This window comes from Neolamprologus multifasciatus, chromosome 1 (genome assembly GCF_963576455.1).
Source record: "Neolamprologus multifasciatus chromosome 1, fNeoMul1.2, whole genome shotgun sequence".
Taxonomy (NCBI): domain Eukaryota; kingdom Metazoa; phylum Chordata; class Actinopteri; order Cichliformes; family Cichlidae; genus Neolamprologus; species Neolamprologus multifasciatus.
This window is the reverse complement of record NC_140439.1, coordinates 22188773-22208257: the sequence shown is the minus strand read 5'-3', so window position 1 is coordinate 22208257 and position 19485 is coordinate 22188773. Positions and strand designations below refer to the sequence as shown.

Below are 19485 nucleotides of genomic sequence, written 5' to 3'. Positions count from 1 at the left end.
TCAAAGGTTAATAGGTTTCTGTTGTTTGAAGATGGAAAACACCTGTCACAGAAAAAGATTTGTAACCTTAAATGCCTCCTTTCTCCTCCTGTGGCATTTTTTTCTTTCCCCACAGACTCCTAAGCTGTATAAAGTAGGATTAATACATCCAAACCGCATACTCTCTTTCAGTAAGGTCTCGAGAATTAATGTAAGATTATGTATGTATCACTTCAAATATTATCTGCAGCAATCAGTTTGGATATAGAAATTTAGGATTTAGGTTTTATCTCACTGGGGGACTTATATGAACAGCCAGTCATAGTTTACTTATCTGTGGGGTTTTTTAATGTCTTTTCTCTTAACATTTCTACTAATGCTGCAGAAAACAGTGGCGTGACACTGCTATCAGTGACTGCTCTGCAGATTTTAGAAGGCTTTGCTTTCGGTTGTGATTCTGAAAAGCCTTTTGGCCATGACAGCAACTTCACAAGCTGCTTGCTGGGAGCTGTTACCACAGATTAAAATGTGCCTTTTCCACATGTCGATGTTTGTTTGTGTCCTTGCTCATACTGTAAAAGCATTGTTTGCTACTACCATGCCAGATGTGCTATGCCTCGTGTCTCATATTCTAATTCAGAGGTTGACCTCTCCTCTGTGTGCTTTTAGATGATCCATCTTTCCTGTATAAGACAGACAAAGTGGGTTTGCTGTCAGACAACATCTGCAGGAGGAGAGAGAGCGACTCGTTTGCATCGCTGTGGTGTGCTGGTGACAGAGAGCAGATGTTCTCTGTGATTGCTTAGCGCTGTTTATTTCTGCTCTGTTCCTCGCCTCGTCACAGATAATACATAACTGTCATCCTTCACATTCCTCGAGCGTAACTATCAAAATTCACCCAACTTTTACAAGCACTGCATGTTTGCGTTTTACGTAGTTATTTAGTATCTGTTCTGAGATTATATAATAATGACTACTTCACCATTGTATATGTGCTGCGCATGTTTTTATTATATTAACATGACATATATTTTGGCAAGTAAATAACTGGAACTGATTTGTTATCTTAAGTCTAGAAAGAGTCTCTATAGTCATCAAGCATGCAGTGCTGAGCATGACCAAGTGGTTTCCCTTCAAGGTTTTCGCCCAGAGACTTTCCATCCATTCTCTTCTGCTTCTCTTCAGCATCACGGGGCATGAGTGGGGGCTGGACCTTAACCCAGCTTATCATAAGGCGAGAGGAAGGGGACACCCTGGACAAGTCGCCAGTGTGTCACAGGGCTCAGAGAATTTCCTTCTTTTGCATTAGTGACAGTTTCCAGCCTCAGATTGCTTGGCTTAGCCAAAGTAAAAATGTGATTGAATTTTAAGAAAATGATTTGGGTTAAAATACACCCTAATCTCTGAGAGCGTGTCTGGCAGAAAAGCCTGAAAGAAGCACAGCAATGCTTTAAACTAAAGGCCTCCATCAGTCTGGCATGTTAACAATGACTACATTAAGCTATAGGGAAAGTATAATTTCTTTGTTTAGGATGTTAGCATGGTAATCTTTTAGTTTTTTCCCCTCCTTTTCTCCTTTTCCTCTAAGGGGTAGTGAAGACTGACAATCCCAAACTCAGACTCTTAGGCAGGCAGGTATCCAATAAAACCAATGTTTTATTGAAGGTGAAGTGAAATCCATAAAAACACACCGGGAGCTAGGAAACTAAGAACCAAGAAATAGGATGATGTGACAACTAACTAAGACAACCTGAGGGATTAAATAGCTAAACGAAGAGATGTAGGCAAAGGGAGACAGGGTAATATCAATCTGACAAAACATGGGGAACACCAGAAAGGCGGGGTAAAGTGAAAGACGATATATCAAAAACATAACAGTAACTGCAATAAAATCACAAAGCTGAAAAACACAGCAACAAACTAAGAAACAAACTGAGGATAACTGATAATCATCAGGATCAACAAAGGTCCAAAATTTAAAAAATGCAGTGTAAAACACCCAGAACCATAACACTTTCTCCTTTGCCTTGATCTCTCCTGAGCTCTGAGGTGGACATGGGCAGGCTCTATCTACCTGTTTCTTTCTAATCACTCGCCAGGACTTCTGAACCAGCTCGAGTTACCATTGTCTGACAGACTGTCATCTGTGGTTGTGGTAAACAGGCAATCTGATATTCTCTCTGTAACTGTGTTAGCTCAGCCGAAGGGCTCGCGCTCCCTGTGGATCAAAGTCTTCAGACGTTGTCTACTACACAAACTAATCTACTTCTCTTTTCATACAGAAGTCACCTGCTGTATAAAACTCCAGAACTTCCCATTGACCTCCTTGTTGGAAGTCTTAGCTGATATTTTTAAGTTCCTGTTCAATAAATATTTGACACAGTGAATGACGAAAGTACAGCTTAACCTGGTGTAATTGCTTACAAATCACAGGAAATGAGAAATTATTGATGAACGAAGTCATCCATAAGATCTGGTTCTAAAATCTATAAACAGGAACCTTCATGATGACCGTACAGATGACCAGGTCGCCAAGGTTATGGGTTATGCTGAAAGTGTCAAACAGCTTTGACGTTTCATTAATTTTTGCCAAACATTGTTTTAATGAGCATAGTTTCCTGGATGTTTAGTTACCTTTGTAGAGCTTTCTATGGTTTCACACAGTTAAGACAAGTTAATGTCTAACTGAGGTATCAGTCATTAATTTTGCCTTTGTTTTCTGAATAATCCTTGGTGGAGTTACATCCTTGTTGGGGGGAGGTTATTCAGGGCTCCAGCCACTGAAGTCAGAGAGTTTAAAAACTCCTTGAACCTGGCTATTAATGTAGGATAGTAATTATTTATATTTATATAAATAATTACTATTTATATAAATAATTTATATTTATATATAATTATTAATAATAGGATATTAATGGATAGGAAGATTACGTTTATGTTAGGTAAGTTCTGTAGTTGTTGATTTTTGTGTTTCAATCCAGCAACAAAAATCAATTAAATACTTTATTGTCCCACAAGGGGAAATTAGTTTAGCAGCAAGGGCAACAATAAGAGTAAACAAAACAATAATAAAAAGCCACAAGTCAGTTATTTACCATTAAGGAGACAGGTTACAGTAGGGATAAAGGAAACCTGGGGTCTTTTAGTCTTCCTCACCGATACTCTAAAACAGCGGCCAGAGTCACAAGTCAAACTCACTGTGAAGTGGATGGTTAAGCAATTAACAATAGAATGAGCCTTCTCAGCCCATGCTTGTTATAATTGCCTCAGACTTGCCAATGCCCTGAGATTTTGCTGGCAGTTTTTACCAAAAGGTTCCAACAGAGTCACGTTACCAAACCAAGCAACGATACAGAAAGAAATAACAGTTTCAATAAAACTTCTGTAAAACAAGCATAACATTTCAGATGAGACCGATCTAATTTTCCTTAAAAATAGTCTTTGCTGAACTTTTGGTAATGGCATCAAAACACAGTTTGTGGTCGAGAACAACCCCTAAATACTTGTAACTCTCCACAATCTAAATATCAGCAGCTTTAATGATAGTAGTTGATGAGCTATAAGAAGAGTTCCTAAAAATCAATAATCATTTCTTTTGTTTTTGACACATTTAATGGAAGGAAGGACTCATCACACCAATCCACAAAATCTTCTACAACCTGCCCATGTCCTGTCTCGTTGCCCACAAGAAGACTAACGATCACTGTATCATCAGCAAACTTCAGGATGTGTCTGTTAGTGAAATTACTGCGACACTCATTCGCATACAGAATGAACAGAAGGGGTGAGAAACAGCAACCGTGGGGAGATCCAGTAGAAGAGGAGAGCACATCAGAAAGTACACTGTTCACCTTTACGCATTGTGACCTATTAGTCAAAAGGTCTAGCACCCGACTGAGTTGGATCAAGCTTAAAGTGATTATAAAGCCTATCAGCAAGTAAGGGGAGCTAAATTGTTGAATGCAGGTGAAAAGTCAAATAATAATCTTGAATGAGTGATAGGGCTGTCAAGATGCTTATGCAAGAAATGCAGGAGTGTGACAACAGCATCCTCCAAACATCTTCCTGCCCTATATGCGAACTGGAAGGGGTCAAGGTGATGTTCAACCTGCATTAAAATCTCTTTCTTAATTATCTTCTCAAAGGACTTCATCACTAAAGAAAGTCAGAGCCACTGGTCGAAAGTACCAGTGGCTCTAAGTACCTTAGAGGAACTGCCCTTAGCAGCTGGAAAAATGACAGCATGTTTCCAAGTCTTAGGTACTGTCTGAAACTCTAAAGAAAGTGAAAAACTGTGATTAAAAATCCCACTCAACTGACCAGCACAAGCTTTCAGTACCTGTCCACAGATGTAGTCAGATCCAGGAGTCTTAACCTTAGTGTGTCTAAAGAGATTAGCTACCTCCCATCATCATACAAAATGTAGGAGTGTTAGTCTTTTTTCTTATTGTACTCGTCTGCATAGAACAATCAAGATTTTCAAAGCTAAAATAAAAACTGTTAATATCTGACAAAGGTAGAGGTAACCCCATCTAAAGAAATGTTACAGTTACCCTTAGTTTGTAGTCCTATCAGGGTTTTCACACCATACCAAGCTCTCTTAAGGTTATTACTACTGAGTTCTGCCTCAATGTCAAACTGTCATTGCTGAATGTGTGGATAGCGTTTCAGCTTGCTAATTAGGCTTAGACTGGGTAATAACTCTAGCATTGGCTAACCAGTTTGTTTGGTGTGGAAGTATAGTAGAGATCTAGCACAGCTCCAGCTGAGAGGGAGTACCAGCTCAAGACAGAGTTGGAGGTGGACAGGTCAACAGTCCTGAACATTCACAATAATAAAAATGGATTGCATTTATATAGCGCTTTTCTAGGCACCCAAAGCACTTTACAATTCCACTATTCATTCACTCTCACATTCACACACTGGTGAAGGCAAGCTACAGTTCTAGCCACAGCTACCCTGCCATATCGCGCCATCAGCCCCTCTGGCCAACACCAGTAGGCAGTAGGGCACAACGACCAGGAGAGAGAGCCCGCGGATTGAACCGGCAACCTTCCGGTTACAGATGAGCTTCCCAACCCCCTGAGCCACAGTTGCCCAATAGTGACTGGGAGCTGTGTGGTGTAGTTCCATTTCCACGGAGGTGCAAGTCAGGTTACAGCGTAGGCTATAGCTCAGATTTAACACAGAAGTCTAAATAAACCCTCTGTTACTTTGAGGTCTTTGAGCTGATAGCTAGCACACTCCACTAGCTTCAGGATGTGCGGTCCAAACAAGGCTCAGAAAGTCTGTTTGTCTTGACCATAAGAAACTTGAAGTTGCCATTTCAAAATCTATGAGCTTGTGCCAGAGGTCTATAGGCAACATTTTCAAAGACTCAAGAAACTAAGAAGTCAAACTTATCAAGGCTTTGATGGAGAAAAATGAATTTTCTTCAATGCTGGAGCTCTGTTTGTGATGCTACAGATCTGCCGTGAGTATGAGCTACTCCCAGTTGAAGATTTTGAGAACTCCGGTAGACCATTCAGCAGATATTGAGCTCTTAGTTCCAATTTTATCTTCTTCTATCACAAAGATGATACAGCATCTGGTAAAACATCTGTTTTGACAGCTTCATCAACTGACCAAATATCATGAAGAAAAACATGCTGATATATTCATCGAAGTGATGATGGTTGATGGAACTGCTTTGTCAAGCAGACAGGTGGGACCTGACAAAACAACTGAGGAGAAGCTGTTTGTCAGTAATAGGCATACAAAAGACTGTCTTATCATAGATGGAAGTAGTCACCCATGATGTCACCCACTAGTACCATATTCAGTCCTCACCTCTGGCATTTTGGCCACGATGTCTTTGTTTTTTTGTTGTTTAAAAAAAAACATAAACAGTGAGGTACACAAGCAGCTTTTTAGCTTACCTTCAAATCGTTTTATTCTAAATGAATAGGACAGGATCTTTATTGTCACTGTAACATGCTCAGCAAAATTAAGTGCAATTTCAGCAATGCGAAGATCACTCGCAACAATCATAAAACCTATAAACTATATAAAAGTGTATGAAGACATAAAAATTAACAAAAAATAAAAGGAACCAGCCTCCCAGGCTGCAGAAACCCTTATTGCACAGAGTAATTCATATAGATATTGCAGCATTTAATGGCTGTACAGCTCTGCAGTAAAATCTGTCTTTTTGTCCTTGTTTTGATTTTTCTGTACCTGTATCTTCTGTATCTCCTTTATTACCCCAATGAGTAGGTGATCAGGGTGAGATGGACCTATTATGAAATTATTTTCCTTTTGGGGATTTGATTAATAAACAGACTGTAATGGCAGGAGTCACATCCCCGCTGGTAATTCAGGTTTAATCCCTTTGATCGTCTTTTTTATTTGCTCTCTGATAGTTTTATTAGAAAAAATGCGTAACTGTGCACAAAGGGTATTTTGTAAAAAAGGAAAAAAAAGCCAGTTTTATTGTACTGTTGTATCAATCATGTGTTGGACATTTAACTCTCAGCAGGCTGTTTTATTTGACTCCTTTTAGCCTTGAAGTCACGTGAGGCCTAAAGGTGAAAAACACTGTTGATCAGGTAAAAAAAACCTGCTGCAGAAGCTGTTGCGGAGCTTTTTCAAACACTTTGCAAATTTAATGTGAAACAGGATTATGAAAACTAGGCACAGAATAAAACCGAGAGTTTAGTAGTCTTTTTGTTTTGACAGGTATGTTTTTGTGGAATGTTAATACTTACTGCAACCCATTTTATTTCTGTCACAGATTAGCGATTGAAGTTGCAGAGTGAGACTAACAAGCAAGACAGCTTGTCTGAAAGTGAGATCAGACAAAGAAAACTGACTGAACTGAGCTGATTCCCTCTGATGAACATGTTCCTCCTCACCAGCATCTTCCTGCTGTCTTTATTTTTTTATTGTTGCATAATGAGAGTTTCACTGTCAACATCTTTACTCTGCAGACACAGGAGCAAGTGGAGAATCTCCGTTCAACCCTGAAATAAAAGCAAAAATCAAATAATCAAATTCTTTTGTTTGCGGTCTGTAGTCTCTCCTCACTCAAGCCGATCGCCCATCAAAGCCTCGCTGTCTCGCAGATTTCTTACTGCTGAGAGTCGAACTGAGTTAACTAACTGACTGTGCATGACTTCAAGTCCAGAGTGGCCCGTGGTCAGAATCAACAGAAACAACACCCACTCAGTTATTTGGTAGTGTGTATGTGTGTGTGTGCATAATTTGCAAAGGCAGAATGGAGAAGAATATTACACAGAGAAAGAAATATATTGAAGTTACACAACCCAGTCTCTCTCTTACACACACTTTTTAAACAAACCTATCCATTTTTTCCTATTTTTGCTGGATTAAATCTCCTAAACCGTACATCTGTATGAATCTCTGTGGTCTAAATTGTGTGTGTGGGGTGGTGGTGTTAATGGAGACGGGCAAACAGGGAAAAAAAGATTAGTGGAATTTTCTGATTCTGTCAGTGATCCAGTTTTCAGCTATAATCTGCAATCAAACTTGAATTGTATTAAACAAAATAATGAAAATCCAGACAACTTACTTTTTACAATGGCAGTTTTTAAATGGTTTGACCCCATTACTGACCCATATTACAGATTAATCTCACTCGACCTATACTCACATGAAAGATTTGTACTGTTGCATTCGGATTATTTCAGGGTCACCATCCTGGTTGCAAACCTGTCTGAACTAATAAACAACTATTTATATCGGTTTAATTTATTGGTTTGTTTTTCTGAAACCTCTGAGGTGAACCTTCTCAGTTAGGGTGATTTAACAGCTTCTTCTACATCCACAGATGCTGACACAAAGATATCCACCAATGGCTGAACAGATAAAGCAACAGCTACAACATGATGGTGGTGGAAGTGCTGCTTAGTCATTTGGGATAATTGGGAGATACTCTGTTTCCACAAATGTTTGTACATCACAAACAATTGCTGCACCTATTTCCTAACAAGCTATAAAGAAATGACAAGTAGTTCAAGAACTTTGCGCAGGACCGAGATCGTGTTGATCTTTTGGATGCTCCTTTTTAAAGTTGGCTTCAAAAAACATCTGCCTATATCTCACTTTGTCCCCAGCATCAACCTTCTGTCACACCATGAACTCCATCCTAGAGAAGCACCATGTGTTGTTAACCCCGGTCCCAACCAATCAAGTATCAAAACCTCATTTTTCCGAGCTTGGAACTAACTGTGTGAGCCATGAAACAACTGCCAGAACATTCTTCTTCTTTTTTTTTTTATTTAGTGTTTATTGAACCTTTTGTAAAAAAAATTAGCATATATAAAATTTAATTTGTATCATACATTTTTTGCAGTTTATTGCTTGAGAGTATTATGGACTTTATTTTGGTTTTTCATTGGGAAAGAAAAAAAAGAAATCACACAGATGATGTATAAGTCTCAAAAACTCACAATAACTGTATGTATCAAATATGATACACATGACTAGACATTAAGGAGTTAATACACTAGTTGGGTTATCTTTAGACTTAAGTAAACTAGCATTCTTAAAAGAAAAGAAAGCCTCCATGTCCTTTTTTTAAAGCCACTTTTCTTTTTACATTATTTTTATAACAAAATATACTCCTAATTCAAATTATACTGAAAAAACAGAATAAACAAACTAAAAAGATGACAAATAAAACAAATCCCACAACACTCCCCCTCCAGCTGTACAGAGCATGACAGATGAAACTTTTTTTTTCTGTCCATTGACAGTACAAAGTTTTCCTCACTGGACACAAATGAAATTAACTGGAAACAGTAATCTGATGGAGAGCTGCATAAAAGATAAAAAGATACTCAACACAGTGGGATTAAACACCGTGTTGATGCAAAATAGCAGGCACTTCAGGCTCTCTGTGATGTCAACTCAAAACATCCGTGACCAACAGGAGGTTTGGTGCCGACAGCTGGACCGCTGTTTATTTAGCATCCTGAAATCCCTCTGAGACTTTGGTCATGGACATTTTCTGCTGATCAAGTACTGAAAGTAATTTGCATTTTTTGCCATGCCACGTTTGTGACTCCACTTGATAGATGTCTCACACGTGACTGCATCCATCAAGAGAAGTCTGATAAACGTCTTCTGACTGCCAGCGTCGGTTCGAGTTGAAGCACACTGAAGGATCTGAATATCTGGAGGTGTGTTGTAATAAATAAGTGGGAGGAGTGTAATGTTAAATCAGATGAGTTCATATCAACATGCAAAAGCGATTCGGTGACTAACTGCTGAAAGCTCATGCAGCTGAGCAGTCTGCTGATTCCATAAGCAAATAAACTGGACTGTGACATGATGAAACTGCTTCTGAAGCGAAAGAGTGTATACCACAGTGACAGCCCACCAAAGCGCTATGCCTGCATGAGCAGATGCAGCTTCCGTTGGATGATTTCAGAGTTCACGGTCCACAGGAAGTCAGTCAGTCCTCCAGTGAGCAGCTCCTCCATGGGAACAAACTGCAGCACCTGTCTGTCGCCTCCACCAGGCTCATTTTTACCCTCCTCATCTCTTAACAGCTGGCTCATGCTCTCCCAGACTTCAGCGAGAACCAGCAGCATTTGGGCAGCGGCTTCAGGGCAGAAGCCAACACACACCAGCACCGTCCCAACCCCTCCAGAGGGGGGAGGGCACTTGAAGGAGACGGAGCGAAAACATGCGTGCAGGCAGAGCACAACGGCTGCCGTGACACGGGTGAGAGCAGAAATCACAGGCAGCAGCAGGGCGTCCCCAGAGCTCAGGCTCTGCAGGGCAAACATAACACAACTTAAGAGCTGCCGCTGATACAGTGGCTCACCATCGTGCAGCAACACGGAGCCTCTTTCAGGAAATGAAGGCTCTGCAGAAAATGTTAACACTAGATCCTCAGCTTGGCTATCAGAGATCCCCCAAACCGAGCAGCTGCCAAACACCAGACACTTTGTCTTCTTTTTGCCTCCTAAAGTGTCGGCTTTAAAGACACACTGGCCTGCAACCCCTGACAAAATGGAGGACGTGCAAACCACATGGCAAGAGTCACAAGAAGTCACGTGAGTCCAATCTACAGCTGTGTCCATCAGTGCTTCGTTCAAGTGGTTTAACAACCCGCCATCACAGAACGGAGAGTTTCTGATTGCAGGCAGAGCAGTCCCCACAACAACATACCACGAATCCACCTGACAGTTGGACAGGGGTCCCTCCAGCTTGCAGTCCTTCCCACTCTCCTCAGTCCAGTGTCTCTGTATCCAGGTGCCATGGCAACCCCTCTGAACACGCTCCCTCCAGCTTAAGGTCTGCAATTCCCTCCGCTCATTGAAGGAGCCCGCTTGCTTCTTCTGTCCCAGAGGTCGTCCGGCTGACACGCTGCAGCAGGCAGGAATCACGGTGTTACGAGAAATCCATCGACTTCGCGGGAGAAAACACACCTGCACACAGAAAGACGTGATCAGATTTAGACTTCTGGGAGCATCACACTAGTGTTGGGTCAGAGTATCATGTTTTTTTTTTTTAAAAGGCTACATTTGGATTTAAAATTAATTTCAGATTTTTGCTGTAATTTGTAAATTGTTTCTTAAATAAAAGTTGCAGCCTAACCAGATGACTAACCTAAAAAGAATGAAATTGAAAATTAAAATGTAGAATGAGTATTCAAGCCATCTTAAATATGGATTTCTTTCAAATTTCTTACAGAGCTATCAAGTTGCTTGCACAATACGGAAAATATTGGACAAAATTTTTAGAAAAAAAAGTTTTCAAAGACTATTTTAAAATGACAAGAAGAACAATTTTTTTTATACACGTTAAGAGCCTGAATGTGTAAACGCTTCTATGAACAGGCTCTGAAACTCACACATTCTCATCCAGCTCAGTAAGTCTGACTCAAAGTGCTAAATGTATGTGAGACTGCATCATAAAAACACACACACACATTTTTTTGTTTTGCTGTCTTCAACTTTTCTTTTTTCTTGCAGTTTTGTATCAGTGCAGAAACTCCCTTTGGGGAAAATATAGTTCCAGTTGAAGTGTGCGCATTCCCAAGCGGACTGAAAAATGAAGCCAACACGGAAACACCAAAAACCAAACTTTTATAACTGCCACTCGAGGCTGACTCCCCAAGGACTCACGCATTAAGATTTCTGAATTTACAGGGTTCGGATGCATGTTTACAGCCTGGTTTTGGCCTCTCCTGGAATCAATCCAACCTAACTCCGAGATAAAAACTGCAAGTCATTCTTTTATGTGTAAAGCGATATCCGGCTTCACTTGTCTATCACAATGCTTGTCTATCTTTGCAAAACAAAATGTATTACACACACCCAAGACCTGAGTTTACTTAATTGGAATTACAGCTCATTTAAATCTCATTCCAGGTAAGTTTGAGAGTCATCTGGCTGCTGCACTTGTTGGTGCACTTGCTCACATACACATCGGTCACAAATGAAATAAAGCAAAATAATATTAATAATAATTAGCTGAAGCAGTGTTCATTTTGTTGACCAGCAATTTTCGTCAGTGACATTTTTTTTTCTCACGAAAACAAGACAATAGCTAAAAGCTAATGCAGAAGGACGAAAACTATGATGACACTTTGGTCAACAAATAAAAACAAGATGAAAATATTCTGGAAAGGCGTGATCCGATCAGAAGTAATTAAGTTGTGTAGAAGTGTTTGGAAGTGATTCCCATTTCTCATAAATGTCGAGAGGAAGAAAAAAAAAAACAAAAACACGTATATGGACACATTTCGCATTTGACATTGTGCAAAATTCTCCCCGATAACAACACAAACTTTTTCACTGTATATTTTAATCAACTTTGCATTTAGTCTACCACAATTTTATGATATTTAGTTGACTAAAACTAAACTTAAACTAAAGGAAGATGCCTAAATTATAACTAAAAGTAAATGAAAGTAAACTCTGAGTTGAAGACGTTATGTTACCATAAGAGCAATGAAAGGGCGAATGTGAGAGAACAGGAAAGCATGGCTGTCATCAGAGCTTTTCACTTGCATCAACTCTCATTTGGAAACAAAGAAAAGCTGCTGTTGCTGAGCAGTGATTTGCCAAACATATAACAACATACATGTGTACTGAACAGTCTTGAGTTTTCATCTGCATCCCACCATAGTTTGACCGTAATTTTTAAAATAACTAATCCTGAAATTATGCTTTAAATTAGGCTTTTTAATATCATAAAAGTTATTACCAAAGAAATTATGAAATTAGGGAAAGGAGCATAAATGTCTCTGTAAATTTATGAAATTTGTCCAACAGTTGGAGAAATTTCACCCTCAGGGCTCAGTGAATGTTTAAACATAAATTTACAGCAATCGATGGAAAATGTTGCTTAAGTTTTGTTTTGTATCCCGACCAAACTGGTGGAATGACTAACCCTCATCACCTTTTCTAGAGCCATGATTGAGTATAGCCAGTAGTCAAGCCAAATTTTAGGCTAAATTTTGGGCACAACATTATTACAGCACTCTTAAATCCTTCGAATCCTAATTAACTTTCATAAAAGCTCCCAAACATCTGCTAGCTGGATATTTACGTTTGTATCAGCTCAGTTTTCTATCATTTTAAAGCATCTTACCTGGAAGCGCCGTAGGTACTCCTGAGCCACACAGTCCCTAATGTGGTTGAGCCTCTGCCTCTGCTCTGCGCTCATACCTTTAAACAGTTGCAGGTTCTCTGATATCGTCTCTACCTGCAGGGTGTGGAAGTATGAACACACTTCCACATGCTGGCTCATGAACGACTCCGGGATTATAGAATTCTGGAAAAGTGCCTCCCTGTCGGCTAGATGTGATCCATAATTACGAATCAGTTTTGAGAGCAGAGGCCTCACAGCCTCCTTGTTGTCATAGTTCAGACACACAACATACACCTCAGAGTTTCCTGCTTTGCTGGTGGCGGGTTTGAAGACAGTGACAGACTGAAAACAGCAGTTCAGCAGGTAGAGCAAGCAGATGGACGAGTGTTCATACAGGGTGAACATTTTTAGTACAAAGGAGCCGCCGGGGCTCAGGAGCAGCAGAGCAGCTGTGGCCTCACAGTAATGTAGTGACGCCACCAGCGCCTCCTGCTCGTCGGGGTTCTCCTGACAGTCGAAACTTCCATCTGCCGTCACCAAATCAATCCTCCGCATGTTAGACACAAAGTTCTGCAGATCCAGCAAGTATTGCTGGATCATGATGTTCCCTGTGTTGTCTGTGCCGAAGAACCACCAGGGCAGCGTGTTAGCAATTAATCGATCATCTGCGATGGTTGTGTTTCCCCCGTTGGCCTCGTGGTACGGGTTGAGGGTGTTAGCAACCCAGTTCCAGTCACAGTATCGTGTGGCCTCACTGGTTTTGAGGTAGTGGTTGAGAGCGGTTATGAAGGCCCCCGGTGCCTCACACAGATGGACCGTGTTCAGCTCTCCGTTTTGAAGAGCCTCGTTTGGAAGGAGTTTAAAGGTTCCCAGGATTTCGTAGAACTTACACCACGCCTGAGTGCAGATCTCTGCGTTGGCAGCAGACCGGACGGCACCGATCACCTTCCCGGCCCGATTGGTGGAGCTGGTGTGCTGATGCCACACCTGTACATTTTTGTCACTGAGCTGGTTCTTCACGTCATTCAGCGAAACCTTCAGTGCCTGCAGACGGCAGTGCTGTTCCGGTGCGTGTCTGAGAGCAACGTTCGGGTCAGGAATGCACCACTCAGACCCACTGGATGGTTTCACATACGTTCTAACTTTGCTAAAAAGACCTTGAATCTCAGCCAGAGTTTCAGGGTCAGGTGCCACCATGTTGTTAAAATGTTGCTGCTGCTGCTTGCCAACTTTCCTCCTGGTCCCATTGCCTGTGCTCATCCTCCACACTTCCTGTGGGGAAAAAAGAAGGGTAGCTGACTGATCAAAAAGCCAACCTGCTTCATCTGTTTTGACAGAAAGCTCAATATAACCAGGCCTTCTTTGCACTATCTTGCTTCCTAAAAGCTGAAAACCCAGTCAGAGATTAGAGTTATTATAAAGATAGAACAGGTGTTTATCCACTTTTTGTGCTAAACCAGGTTTTATATTCAAGCTGTGAGCACAGTCACATAAAAAAAAGGGGGGGGGGGGCATTTGTCTAATTTGAATCCTCTTCTACATAAAATCGATCAGTTGAGCACCGCCTGTTACAGTAATGACCCTCTGAGATGGGTGATAGATATAACTGCAAGTTTAAAGACTACTGCTACAAATTAGACTAGAAAGTAATGTAGAGTTTACCTAAGCAGAGTGTTACGAACAAGGGGATGCAAAGTCTGCAAACATGCTGTGCATAGCTGTGCCCAGGCTGAATGCTGATTGGTTGAAAAGTGGGCTAGAACAGGCCAAACTGAAGCTAATTTATAGACATCGTGCTGTGGGCGTCAACTTTAGCACTGTTCACACAAATTTATTTTCTGCTCAATCTGTGATGTAATCTGTGATGTAGTGAGCCATGTAAAACACTATAATGGGATACTCAAATAAATTCACCAACCCATATAAGTATTGAGCATTTTATTTAATGACTTTAAAATAATTTACAGTCAGAATTAAATTACCAAAGCTAACATTTTACTCACGAGCGCACATGAATTAGATCACAGCGCCGGGTAGGAGGAGGTACTTCTGGGTCATTTCTTAATGAGTCTGGAGTGACTCAGTGATGAACAATGTTTGCTAATCACAGTATATTAATCTGTTATTTGTCATGAATCACACCGATAAACTGCTGTGCATGAAAGTCAGCTGTTCCGCTCAGTATTTGTAAACACTTCAGTTACGGTTAACGTAAACTAGATGGAAAACCAGCCTGTTACTTTTAGCGGAGGGCTAAAAGTATCCACACATCACGTCATCAGTGACGGAGGGTCACTGATGACGTGATGTGTGGATTTGTTTCTCTGTTATCAGAGTACTCAAAAAGTTAGGGATGAATTTCTATGATTTGTTTGTTTTGTCTGTCTTTATTTTTTCCCAATTTAAGATTACATTTTGCACTTGATTCTGGTTCTGGATCGGAAATTTTGGAAGGGTTCTTTATTATGTGTGAGGGAATCTCAGCCTTGGTTGAAGTATGCAGTCCTCGGCTGCTCTTGGTTTTCCATACAAGAAACCGGGGAGGAGATTAAACGGCCATGGCAAGCATTTAGAAAATGAAAAATAAAACTGTAAGTGCTGTGACTCTAAACTTAAAAATCATAGCTGAATCCAAATAAACTAATTAACACTCTTTTTGCTTTAGGTACATGATACTTATAATAAATAATGAAATAGATAAATGAATGAAGATACGCTCAACAGAGAAACCATGAACGATTCATACTCACAGCCACTTTATAAAGGTACAATTATTCAACTGTCTGTTACCACAAATGTCTAATCAGCCAATGACGAGGAAGAAAGGTGATTTAAGTGACTTTGAACGTGACATGATTGTTGGTGGCAGACGGGCTGGTCTGATCATTTCTGCTGCCTTGCTTTTTGGGATTTTTACACACATCCATTTCAAGGGTTTACTGAGAATGGTCTAAAAAAGAAAAAATATCCAGTAGTTTTATATGACAATAAGTTCACTGTACTAAACTCTTTTAAAGCATCTTTGGGATGTGCAGCAACTATTATTTGGTCCATATTGACTATATCATGTCAATATGGACCAAATCTCTGTTTCAGGCTCATGCCATCCTTATCTTTAAAAAATATGAAATGAAATGAGAAATTCTGACAACACTGGGATTATTGAGTGTGTAAATAAACCTGCGGGCACGCGTTAAGGAAAACAATCTTTACACAGCTGTGTGTTTAGGGCTTTATGAGTACTAAGCAGACCTCTGCGTGATAAACTGGATGCTAAATGGGACACAGTCCGGGTTGTGTCTCTTCGGAAACCTTGAATCTTCTCTCACAGCGTGTTCAGACCTTTAAGTCTTTGAGGAAGAAGGAAAGATGTTTCTATAACGCTACTGTATAACAGAGACAACAGAACACTCTGAGCAGAAACTCACCCAACTGCTGATGTTGTTGTCCGGAAGCGGAACCTGCGGTTCACGTGATTTACAAGATCCTGCGCATGCGTGAAGCCGAGTGGGTGGGGTTCTTTCTTAAAGGAGTATGCCGCATAAATTTGGTGGTGAGATTGTTTTAAACTTCACCAACATTATCATTCAAAAAGAGTTTATTATGTATGCTGCTCAAAAAACTAAAGGAGCGCTTAAAAAAAAAAGAAAACCAGAGTATAGCATCAAGTTAAACCTGTGGGTTGTTTATCTGCTGAGTTAAGTTGAAGTTTTAGATGTTGGAGGCCACTGACATTTTTTCCTTCTCATCCTTTCTGGCTGTTTTTTTCGCTAGTAGTTTTTTTTTTTTTTTTTTAGCGAGGGTCAATGTCTCTATTGGTAGCATGAGCTGGACCCTACACAGGTTGCACAGATAGTCCAACTCCTCCAGGATGGAACATCAATATGTGTTTCCACATAGTTCTGTAAGAGGATGACTGGTGAAATCAGAGTCTCTGACCCAACAATGAACTTGTTGGATTTGGATTTGCATGCATCTTTTCAGCCAAATTACTCACAGCGACCCGATCTGTGTCATCATGTTACATAATTATTAGAGCTCGTTCAAGTGTAAGCTGATAAAACCTGAATTTTAAAATATTGTGTTTTAATGCCATGTTTGCAAGGACTTTTTATTCTGTTTGTATCTCTGATTGCTTTTCCTTCTTTACAGTCTCCTTACATATGTTTCATATACGGCGTATGCAAAGTAAATCCAGGCTTTAGTAAAAAATATGTGACTAACTAAAAACAGGACAATCACAGAGGAAGTCTCATTCATAAATAATGGCCCTTTGGGATATCCAAGTGCAATTAGCATTCCAAAAATAGTGGGCACCAGTGTTTTGTCATCCAATTTAGTGCAATAACAGTGACACCTTCTCTAATATTAATTAATATTAATGTGTGCATTGTAGTTACCTTTTCCCACCAGTTCAAGTACACTGCAGTCTGTCAAACCTTTTCAGATGAAGGAAATCAGAGAGGGAGTTTGGGGAAGAGGAGGTGAATGAAGGGCTTGTTTTAAGATGCAGTTATGCATTGTGATCATTAATAGTCCAAGTTCACAAATGATTTAAAGATTACTTTTAAAACTGTGAAGAGAACTAAGCTTATATTTACTGTTTATTCATTGTTTTGTCTTATTAGGCTGTGAAACAGAGACATATCAGGATGTCCTCTTTAAATATGACTAAAGCTATTTATTTTATAACCTTGGTTCTTCAATCCAGAAGATTATAGTTTTGCACTAACCATACTAGTCAAGTAGTTTTGTAACATGCACATGTAAAATAATTTATTTAGTACTGTACATCTCTGGAACTGCAGTAGATCAGTGAGCACTGAAGATTAGTCTTAGATTAGTCCTCTGAATGATTTGTCCTGTGAATTCCTAAGTGCACATTTACTGTTTCCATAGGAATTAAGAGGTAGAAGCCCAGGGCTGCTAATCAAATGTACTTTATTAATTGATCATTAGCAAGCATGAGCACCTCATATAAAAGCTTTTTATCTGGTCCAGAGGAGCAAACATCAGTGTTACAGTCTTCCCTGGAGTGGACATCCCAGCAAATTCACCTCAAAGTCAAAACAGTGCACAAAAACCCAAGAGCTACATCTCAGACTCCACCATAACAAAACCTTTGCTCATCCACTGACTTTGTCTTTTTAAGTGGTCCCATGGACCCATGGTTGCTTCTGTCAAGCTAAAATGTGATGTGCAGCATTCAGAGTGCAGCTCAACTCAAACTTACATGATGTAAACAAAAATGGAATAAACCGGCACTGTGCACAAGTTTTGACAAATGTTGCTGGTCACTTGTCCCTAGCAGAGGTGTGGCTGACAGCAGTGCACTGCTGGATCAACATCTGCCTGCACAGTAATCTTACAATGATGAGCTGCAAGAAGCTCCCAGAAACCACAGGACATCAGCAGAGATCTGAGCTGTTTTTGTTGTAGACAGAACCACACAATGCTAATCAGGTGGTTTTAATGCAGGAACTGATCAGTGTAGTGTATAATGTATACAGTCTCTAACATGATAACCTATGAATTAAAGTAGATACTCTCTAAATATGTAAATGCTTTATTGGACAGGAATAAAATGACTGTGCTTTTTGCACACAAATAGGATGCAGTGCTATTGTGATCTGATGCACACACAAGGTGACACTGGCCTCTCCTTCACCTGAGCTCATTGCTACTGCAGCGATTATACCACAGAGTTCGGCCTGGAGGTTAAATATCTGCAGTCATCACTTCAGTAAAGACCGAGCAGCAAAATGATGAAAACACGTTATCTCCATTGTGATGATCTCAGCCTGCTAGCAATAAACACCATGCATAAAAAGGTCATACAAGTACTGCATTCAGCTATGTTATACATGCAGCACGCTGTCAGCTGCAGACAGTCAAAACAGTAAAAGCAATACAAAAAAGAAAACTGACATTTGCAAACTGAGCAGAGACAAAATATTCTTTTTTTAAAAAAAAAATTCTGAACACAAAAGAAATGCAGATTTCAATCAGTGTGACAACAAAGGACCACACACACACACACACACACACACAAATGCAGACACAGAAATAATATGCATCCATCCGTTCTCATTCAGGCCTTCTGCTGACACTCTTATCAGGAAGAATTAAGCGTTTAAAGAGATGTCACCCACAAATTGTCGTTTAATTAATCAACAGTGGAGATACAAGCAATCTTTCAGTTGGAAAGAAGCTTCAGGGGACAACATAGTAATGAGGGTTGGAAATTATCTTTAAAAGTAAGGGGGGAAATAAAAAAAAGTCTCATGTAAAGAATAAGTAATGATTTTTTAATGAAGCTGGCAGCATCACACTAGACACAGAAATGTCAGTACATTTATCAGATAGGTTTGACTGTCATGGTGCACAGATAATTTTAATGACTTTTGGTGAAATCTTGAAATCTTGGTCATTTTCACTTGTCTAGAAAAATGTTGTGTCTATTAGCACCAACCAGCAGAAGGCTGATACTGGACTGTGATTGTTGTTGATGGGTAGGGGACGTTCAAGTTCATTTCAACTGGTCATTAATGTGAACCAATCACATGCCAGCACATGCCAGCAACTCAGTGCATTTAGGTACCGCAGCATGGCGCTGATGACCCACTGAGCATCGGAATGAGGTCAAAGGTGATTTGAATGTGACTTTGAATGTGACCTGTGTGTAAACTGCTGATCCACTGGCATTTTCCCATACAACCATCTCTATGGTCTACAGAGGTTGTTCTGAAAAAGAGAAAACAACAACAAGAACTCAAATGACCATAACCAAGATATGCAGATGAGCATCTCTGAACACATAGTATGTCACAACTTGAAGCAAATGGGCTACAGCAGCAGAAGACCACACTGGGTACCACTCCTGTCAGCTAAAAACAG

At 40.1% G+C, this 19485-nt stretch overlaps 1 protein-coding gene across 3 annotated transcripts; it reads right to left on the bottom strand.

The window, feature by feature from the left end:
* Positions 1–6175: 6175 nt before the first annotated feature.
* Positions 6176–16115, bottom strand: cmtr2 (cap methyltransferase 2). Of its 3 annotated transcripts, none has more exons than XM_085159854.1 (3): positions 16017–16115; positions 12589–13860; positions 6176–10418 (listed from the first exon to the last, which is right to left on the bottom strand). In XM_085159854.1, the coding sequence occupies exons 2-3, from the start codon at positions 13846–13848 to the stop codon at positions 9369–9371; spliced, it is 2310 nt and encodes a 769-aa protein (XP_085015980.1). In that variant the 5' UTR covers positions 13849–13860; positions 16017–16115; the 3' UTR covers positions 6176–9368. The 3 variants fall into 3 exon arrangements, with proteins under 3 accessions (XP_085015980.1, XP_085015990.1, XP_085015998.1); XM_085159864.1 differs by lacking the exon at positions 16017–16115 and adding an exon at positions 14592–16010; XM_085159872.1 differs by lacking the exon at positions 16017–16115 and adding an exon at positions 15841–16010.
* Positions 16116–19485: the final 3370 nt, after the last annotated feature.

Bases quoted from the DNA above. Each gene is read 5' to 3' on its own strand.
- cmtr2 (XM_085159854.1), bottom strand. From the start codon at position 13,848: ATGAGCACAGGCAATGGGACCAGGAGGAAAGTTGGCAAGCAGCAGCAG. The intron at 10,419-12,588 runs GTAAGATGCTTT...TTCTGTGTGCAG, and splicing joins AGTACCTACGGCGCTTCCAG to GTGTGTTTTCTCCCGCGAAG.